The 9,065-nt window shown below is 52.5% G+C and overlaps 1 protein-coding gene across 1 annotated transcript; it reads left to right on the forward strand.

The window, feature by feature from the left end:
• Window positions 1-1,184: 1,184 nt before the first annotated feature.
• Window positions 1,185-8,539, forward strand: LOC103800969 (BTB/POZ domain-containing adapter for CUL3-mediated RhoA degradation protein 3; the record flags this gene model as incomplete). Its single annotated transcript, XM_009073364.1, has 5 exons — window positions 1,185-1,393; window positions 6,093-6,262; window positions 6,802-6,888; window positions 7,217-7,269; window positions 8,344-8,539. Coding segments are annotated over exons 1-5 (714 nt in total), but the record flags the coding sequence as incomplete, so codon positions are not given.
• Between the last annotated feature and the right edge of the window lie 526 nt (window positions 8,540-9,065).

The following is a 9,065-nucleotide window of genomic DNA, read 5'->3' on the forward strand; positions in this document are numbered from 1 at the left end:
ATCCCCTGTGGGACCCCAGATCTGTTCCCATCCCCTAAGGTGTGGGTGTTCAGGTGCTGGAGGGTGCCAGAGCACGGGGTGAGGCTGCTGCCTGTGCCCCCAGAGAGCCCGGGGCAGGGGGAACCATCCCTGTGGACACCTCCCTGCTCCCTCCCCTCATGATACAGCTCCAGCTCTGCTGGGATCTGCCATGGGATAGGTTTGTGTTCCAAAAACGGTTCCATGCAGGCCTCATCCAGGTACTATGGAAGGTATTGGATCCAGGTGTGCTGGGATGCAGGTGTTAACCACCCCAGCCTGTCCCGTTGTGAGGCACAAACCAGGAGGCTCAGAGTGATTAAGGATTTGTGGTTAGCAGTTCTCAGGGCATTTGTGGTGCCTATTCCAGGGTGAGCTTGTTAGCTTGGTGACAGGAAATGTGACAGGAGGCCACTCTACTAGGCACTGTGGGCACAGGGAGGAGGAGGAGTTGGATGTTGGGATTTGGTGTGCTGAGCAGGGTGGGAGTGCAGGGAAAAGAGTGGGAAGCTTATGTGTGCTCTCTGTAGAGCCACATGTGCTCTGAGGGGAAAAAAAAAAGCCTTGGAAAGCTGTGGCTATCTGTTAAAAACCCCCAGGAATGATCTGCTGCAGTGGCGTGTGTTGGTTGGGAATTGCCTAATTACATTCCAGATTACTGATGGAGTAAGAGCTGAAGCTTTAGGAGTTGTGTAAGGAATGAAAGAGCTGTTGTGAAAGTGTTGGCTCTGCAGTCTAACACCCTGCTCAGCATTCCCAAGGATTTCCCTTGGCTGAGTTGGTCTCTGCCCTTTATTTTGTGACTGTTTTGTCCCCGTCTGATTAAGTTAAAGGTGTGAAACACTTGGGAACTTTGCCAAGAGGTGGAGAGGAGTTGAGGCTGAGGGTACCCAGACATTTGCTGGGAATGTGGGGTTGGGGGTCACAGGGAGCTGGGAATGTGGGATTGGGGGTCACCAGGGAGCTGGGAATGTGGGGTTGGGGGTCACCAGGGAGCTGGGAACGTGAGGTTGGGGGTCACAGGGAGCGGGGAACGTGGGGTTGGGTGATACTCAGGGTGCTGGGAACATGGGGTTGGGGGATACTCAGGTTGCTGGGAACATGGGGTTGGGTGTGGGAACTGGTTCCCTGTGCCCTGAAGTGGGAAGTGGTTCCCTGCAGGAAGAGATGTCGGGAGAGAGCGTGGTGAGCTCGGCGGTGCCGGCGGCCGCGACACGCACCACCTCCTTCAAGGGCAGCAGCCCCAGCTCCAAGTATGTGAAGCTGAACGTGGGGGGAGCTCTGTACTACACCACCATGCAGACCCTCACCAAGCAGGACACCATGCTCAAGGCCATGTTCAGCGGCCGCATGGAAGTGCTGACGGACAGTGAAGGTAAGGAGCTGCTCCTCTTTGCCCTTCCTTGCTGCAGGGAGAGGCACAGGGCTTGGAATAGCAGAGAACAGCTTCTAGTTGTGGGCCTGGGTTGGTGGTTTGAGAGATGGAGCACCTCTGTGTGAGGGAAGGATGGGAGAATTGGGATTGTTCAGCTTTGGAGAAGAGATGCTTCGGGGTCACCTAATTGTGGCCTTCCAGAGCCTGAAGGAGCCAACAGGATGGAGAGAGACTCTTTACAAGGGCCTGGAGTGACAGGACAAGGGGGAATGGCTTCCCACTGCCAGAGGGGAGAGTTAGTTGGGATGTTGGGAAGGAATTCCACCCTGTGAGGTGCTGAGGCACTGGCACAGGTTGCCCAGAGAAGCTGTGGCTGCTCCATCCCAGGCCAGGTTGGATGGGGCTTGGAGCAACCTGGGCTAGTGCAAGGTGTCCCAGCCCATGGTAGGATATTGGACTAAATGATCTTCAAGGTTCCTCCCAGTCCAAACCACTCCATGATTAGACAACTGATAGCAGATGTGGAACAAAAGACATGGATGACTTGAGTAGTTCCCTGAACACCAGAAGGGCAGGAAGAAGAGCTAAGGTTCCTGCCAGGCCCAGGTAGCACCTGGAACGTATTTTCCTTCTGAAATACTGATACTGAATCCCATTGAAAATGGTGGGGATAGTGATGAGGAATCCATGAGTCAGGTCCTTTGTCTTTGCTTGGAACTTCCCTCATTTTGTCTCCTTAGATACAAACTTTGCTCTGAACATTGAGGAGATTTAAGGGCTAAAAGCTGATTTATTTTTTTTTTTTAATGAAGTGATTTCCTGTGAGACTATTGATTGTTGGTTTCCCTAAGAGAACCAGTTGCAAACTACTCAGAAAAGGTGTAGTTTTATATCCATATTCCCATGTTCTGAGTTTAACTGGAAGCTGATGTTTTGCCTGTAACCATGTTGATGGCCTGATTGTCTGTAACAATAACTGCTTCAAAGCTGAGCCTGGAGGTTCCAAACACCTTTTCTGGGACTAGTTAATTAGTGTTTGAGATTTCTATTTGAATTTGCTGAAAGCATTAAAACATACAGAACATGGTGAAGTGGTTTGGAGTGAATTTTGAGTCTGTTTAGAGGTTTATAGAGCTCTTATGCTAAGCTTCCTTGGGATAGGGGGAAGTGGATTTGAAGGAAAAAATGTCCAAACTGCAGCCTAATTAGCTGAATATTCCTGGTTTAGCCAGAAGTCTTTGTATTGGAGCTGGGGAGAACAAAGCTGTGTTGTTCCAGGTGTTATCCCATGCCAGGATAAAGCAGCAATGTGGGTGCTGTGTTTGTGGGCTCCAGATCAAAGGGTTTCTGGGCTGCTTCTCATGGATACAGCCCATGGAGGCTGCATGAAACAGTGGGAAAAACTGGGAATCAACACCCTGTCTGGGAACACTGGAGGGGTGGGAAGGTTGTGAACTCTCTGCCCTTGTTGCTAAACCTCAGGCAACTCCACCAGGATCCTCTTGTCCCTTCCTAAATCTGCTCTGTGCTTCACTGAATGTGATCATTCCAGACTTCCCAAGGCTGGAAATGGATCGGAAATTCCACATTGACTTTGGAAGCTCAGCCTGGCCTGTTCCCAGGGCTCAGAGGTACTTTTTGCACCCCAAATCTGAGGATAACGGGAGTTTCTTCTGCTAAAATATCATGTCTGAGACATCAAATCCCAAGTTTGTTTTGCTGTGACTCCTCCAGTGTCTGTGTGGGATTGTTCCATGGAGCCAGTTTGTGTTTTAATAGGAATTTGATACTTCCTGTATGTTGTAACCCAGACACTCCCAGTGCAGCAGCTCTTGCTTTATCTGCCCTGGCCTGGAAACTGGGACAATAGCATTAGGGCTGCTAAAGGAAACTCTTTCCATATGAAATTCTTCCAAATCCTGCAAATTGGTCACACCCAAACCCTGGCACCAAAATGTTTCTTGGGAAAAGGAACCAGACTTGGAAGGAGTGGAGTTTAACCAGTTTGGAATGTGGCACACAGGGTCCTGCTCTGTGTCTGGACACATTCTTCTGGCCCCAGCTCCTTCTCCAGGCTGAACAATTCCAACCTGCTGCTCCTCTGTAGGAGGAAAGTCTGGAATTCTCTGGCTGTGGGAGGCAGATGATTATTTTCAGCTTAGGAATTGTTGATGAACTGAGGCAAATCAGCATATTTGGAACATTTTGTTTGGGTGGTAATGAGCAGAGAGAAGGATATGAGTTTTCCAGGTGCATCCATGTGTTTCCAATTCCCTTGCTGCAGTGGGATTTTCCCCTCACTCCCTGCTGCTGTACCCAGTGGATGGAGATGCTGTTTTCATCCAGCTGCTGCTCAGAGAGTGGAGGTCAGGCAGTGTCCAGTGTCAGGCTCCTGTTTCACCCCTGAGGGCTCACTTGGAAAATGTTGTCTGGATTAGTTGGAGTGTTTGGATCCTGTCCATGAGGCTTTTGATAAAACAAAACATTAATTTCCTCAGGGTCCAATGTGTGTGTGCCAAGTACATGTGGACAGCAGCTGAGGGGGGAGCTGCCCCTCTGCCCTGCTCAGGAGAGACTCACCTGCAGTGCTGCTCCAGCTCTGGGGTCCAGCACAGGAACCATGGACTCGTTGGAATGAGTCCAGAGGAGGCACCAAGGTGATCAGAGGGATGGAGCATCTCTGCTGTGAGGAAAGGCTGAGAGAATTGGAGTTGTTCAGGCTGGAGAAGAGCAGGTTTCAGGGTGACCTAATTGTGGCCTTCCAGAGCCTGAAGGGGCTGACAAGAGAGATGGAGAGAGACTATGGACAAAGGCCTGGAGGGACAGGGCAAGGGGGAATGTCTTCCCACTGACACAGAGGAGGTTTAGATTGGATATTGGGAAGGAATTCCTCCCTGTGAGGTGCTGAGGCATTGGCACAGGTTGGCCAGAGAAGCTGTGGCTGCTCCATCCCTGGGAGTGTTCCAGGCCAGGCTGGATGGGACTTGGAGCAACCTGGATTAGTTGAAGATGTCACTGCCCATGGGAGGGGGTTGAACTGGATGGGCTTTATGGTCCATTCCAACCCAAACCATTCCATAATCCATCCATCCAGCTCCTGGATTATGTATCCCTACCTGAGTGGATCTCAGGACACTTTTGTAACACTGCAGTTACAAAACAAGTGTAGAATGGCAGAGCTGCCACCCACCCGTGGGCTCTGCCCTGGCTGAGTGCAGCAGGGGCAGGTCCCTGGGAAGTCTCCTCCTTTGGGCTCTTTGGGTGAAACTGAAGGTGTTTGAAACTGTTTCTGTGGTCACTTGCATTTTGCAACACTGCTCAGAAGATTTTCTCGTCCTTCCTCCCTCCACCACCAAATGAGCAATTCTGCTTTGGTTTCACCATCTGTAAACATGAGGGGTTTTTTACAGGATAGCAGAGCAGTTTGGGGATGGTAATTCTGCTCTCAGCTTGGTGTGCTCCAGTGAACTTTGACAGCAGCTGCTTTTGTGGAATATGGATGTCCTTCTGTACTGCCATCCCTGGTGTTTCCTCTGGGACAGAGAATCCCAGAATGGTTTGGGTTGGAAGGACCTTAAAGACCACCCAGTTCCACCCCTTGCCACGGGCAGGGACACCTCCCACTCCACATCCCACTAAAATGGGATTCCTTGCTTTTCACACCTCTGTGTTGCCAAATGAGCTCTTTTCTGCTCTGCTTGGATGAGTGTAATGTGTCCATTAGCCTGGCTCAGTGCTCTGTGGTTCCTGTCTCCAGTCCTGCTTCCATCTTCCTGCTTTGTTGTTGGAACATCACACTTGGAGCACACACTACAGCAGGAACGAGGGAGATGGACAGCCTGGAGGACACTGCTGCAGTGTGTCTCAGTCTCCCTCAGCACAGCATGGAAGGGCTGTTCCCTTTCCAAACTGCACCAAATGTTCAGACTGTAGTAGTAATTCCATTCATGCAGAACACACAGAGGCTGCTTTAACCTACTTTCCTTATTTGTCCAAAATATGACTCCTTCCCCACAAGCCTTTCCTCACTGCATTCCTGAGCTGCAGCCTCTGAGTGGCCATCTGTTCACTCAGGGGCACTCCAGCCTCAGCCTGATGCTCCTCAGGGTCCAGCCCAATTCCAGCAGCACGGGGTGAAGTGGATCCTGCAACCACAGCTCACTGGGGAGTTTGATTGGAGCTCTTTTCTTCCCTGGAGCAGAGAAGGCTCTAGGGAGACCTTAGAGCCCCTTCCAGTCCTGAAAGGGGCTCCAGGGGAGCTGGAGAGGGACTTGGGACAAGGGCCTGGAGGGACAGGATGGTGGGGAATGGCTGCAAAAGGACAGGGTTGGATGGGATATTGGGAAGGCTGAGGTACTGGCACAGGTTGCCCAGAGCAGCTGTGACTGTTCCATCCCTGGGAGTGTTCCAGGCCAGGTTGGACAGGGCTTGGAGCAGCCTGAGCTGGTGGAAGGTGTCCCTGCCATGGCAGGGAATGGAACTGGATGGTCCTTAAGGTCCCTCCCCACCCAAACCATTCCATGATTTTCTTTCCCCCACGGCCCACACGCAGAAGTGCTGACAAGCTCCAGCTCCTCACCTTACCCTCCCCTCCCATGTGCTGTTACCTCGTGCCTTTCATCAATTAAAGACCTGCTCAAGGCCTTGTGCCATGTTTTTCTCTCTTCCCCCTCCTCACCCTGGCTTTCCTGTGTGCCAGGCTGGATCCTGATCGACCGCTGTGGGAAGCACTTTGGGACCATCCTGAACTACCTGCGCGATGGGGCTGTGCCGCTGCCCGAGAGCCGCAGGGAGATCGAGGAGCTACTGGCTGAGGCCAAGTACTACCTCGTGCAGGGGCTGGTGGACGAGTGCCAGGCAGCCTTGCAGGTTGGTCTGGGGGCTCAGGAGGAGGCAGGGCACTCAGGGGGCTGCTGAGGGTGGGCAGCAGTGTCTGGGCAGAGCAGGATTCTCTCCTGGTCTCCACTTGGTTCATTTGGAGGCTTGGATGAAATCTGAAGGGTTCATGTCATGGATATACTGGAGTTTGATCACATCCAGGAAAAGCAGCTTCTTCCCAGAGCTGCTGGGAGTTGTGTTGTGTTCCTTGTTTTCCTCTGAGATTCCCATCTTGGGTTTGCTGCCACTGTCTGTGGTGTCCTGTGAGTGAAGCCACACTCCAGATCCTGCCATTTAACTGGGCACGTGGCCTTCAGTCCCTGTGTCTGCAGAGTGGTACAGGGCAGCAATGAACATCTCAGGTGGTCCCAGGGTAATGCTGCCTGGCTCTGAGCACGGACCAGAAACCACCACTGGGACAGTTGGGACACTGAACCCCTTGGCCCAGATCATCCAGGGCCTTCCCAGGACTTACGGCTGTGCCCTGGGAATGTGAGCATTGAGCTGCTGTTTGGTTCTTGTTTCAACAGAACAAAGATGCCTATGAGCCATTCTGCAAGGTGCCTGTTGTCACCTCCTCCAAAGAGGAGCAAAAGCTGATAGCCACTTCCAATAAGGTGAGAGAGGCCGTGGGAGAGCTGTGAGAGTTCAGCCTGGGGAGGAGAAGGCTCTGGGGAGACCTCAAAGCCCCTTCCAGGGCCTTAAGGAGCTCCAAGATTGCTGGAGAGGGACTTGGGATAAGGGCATGGAGGGACGGAGCAAGTGGGAATGGCTTCCCACTTCCAGAGGGCAGGGATAGATGGGATATTGGGAAGGAATTCTGCCCTGGGAGGGTAGATCTCCCACTGAGATCTGGTCATTGCAGCTTCTCTGTGGGGCGTTGTGCTGAGCTGAGGTTCAGCTCTTGCTGTGCTTCCTGTGGTGACCTGTGGTTTCTTTTTACAGCCAGCAGTGAAGCTGCTGTACAACAGAAGCAACAACAAATACTCCTACACCAGGTAAATGACTTCAGCTGGACTTGTTGGAAGTTTTTCCTAGGCTAATATCCATGCTAAGTGTTTCTCTTTCCTTCCCCCAGCCCCACTGACAGATTGCTGTTGGCATGCACTCAGTTTTCTCCCAGTTAATTTCCAACCTGAGTCAGAAGGGAGCCTGCTGCCACCAATGGAGGGCTGAGCCTGTGCTGTTTCTGTGCCAGAGGAGTTCCTCTAATCCCCAGGTGCAGCTGGCAGAGATTCCTGGCCTAGTGCTGTCTGCACTCCCAGGGGCTGAGCACAGGAAGCTTTCCATGGGGCACTGCCTGGGTAGGGACACCAACCCCATGATCAGTCCAGGCTGGGGATGAGCAGATGGAAAGTGGACATGGGATGCTGTGGGTGAGAGACTGAATATGCCCCTGTGAGTGCTGTGCTCACCCCACAGTGTGGGCAGCAGGTGAGAGGGAATTGTGCCCCTAAGCCCTGCTCAGGTGAGACCCACCTGCAGTGCTGCTCCAGCTCTGGGTTCTCCAGTGCAGGAAGGACATGGACATGAGTCCAGAGAAGGCACCAAGATGATCAGAGGGATTGTTAACCTCTGCTATGGGGAGAGGCTGAGAGAATTGAGGGTGTTCAGTCTGGAGAAGAGAAGGCTCTGGGGTGACATAATTGTGGCTTTCCAGTACCTGAAGGAGCCTACAAGGAAGATGGAGAGAGACTATTTCCAAGGGTGTGGAGTGATAGGACAAGGAGGAATGGCTTCCCACTGCCAGAGGGCAGGGCTAGATGGATATTGGGAAGGAATTCCTCCCTGTGAGGTGCTGAGGCACTGGCACAGGTTGGCCAGAGAAGCTGTGGCTGCTCCATCCCTGGGAGTGTTCCAGGCCAGGTTGGATGGGGCTTGGAGCAACCTGGATTAATGGAAGGTGTCCCTGCCCATGTCAGGGGGTGGAACTAGAAGATGTTTGAAGTCCTTTCAACCCAAACCAGTGTGTGACTGTGACACAGGGAGTGAGAGCACCGTGTGTGTGCTGGGCTGGAAATGCTCCCTGCTCACTCCTCTGTGTGTGCTGAGTGATCTCCTCCATCCCACAGCAACTCTGATGACAACATGCTGAAGAACATCGAGCTGTTTGACAAGCTGTCTCTGAGGTTCAACGGGCGAGTGCTGTTCATCAAGGACGTGATTGGGGATGAGATCTGCTGCTGGTCCTTCTACGGGCAGGGCCGCAAGATCGCCGAGGTGTGCTGCACCTCCATCGTCTACGCCACCGAGAAGAAACAGACCAAGGTACCAGGGGAGCATGGGGTGCTACAGCCTGGCCCCCTGCCAGCTGCCCCGGGCTGAGCTCTCAGCTTCTCTGGGGGATAATCAGTGCCACTGGGGGCAATGCACGGAGCTCATCCTGGGGTTAGGTGGGAACTGCCTGGCTGTGGGACTTGTGATATTCCATAGGGTGTGTTCAGTCTAGCTCTGTATCTTTGGGCTAAACTTGTGTGTTTCACCAGATTTGGGGTTGGTCATCTGGGGGTTGGAACTGTATCTGGGCTTGGAACCTAGATCTTGAGGTTGGATCTAAATGATATGGGGATTGGAACTAGAGATAATCTGAGGGCTGGAACTAGATATCTGGGGGGTTGGATCTAGATGATCTTTAAGGTCCTTTCCAACCCAAACCATTCCATGGTTCCACGTCCCTGTGTAAAGATGAATCCAGGTGAGCAGTGCCACATATTCCCTGTGCTACGTTTCCCTTTCCCAGGAGAGACCTGCCTGGTTGTGGTAAAAACCCAACTGGTTGCCGCAATGGAGAGAC

This window comes from Acanthisitta chloris, unplaced genomic scaffold (genome assembly GCF_000695815.1).
Source record: "Acanthisitta chloris isolate BGI_N310 unplaced genomic scaffold, ASM69581v1 scaffold1684, whole genome shotgun sequence".
Taxonomy (NCBI): Eukaryota; Metazoa; Chordata; class Aves; order Passeriformes; family Acanthisittidae; genus Acanthisitta; species Acanthisitta chloris.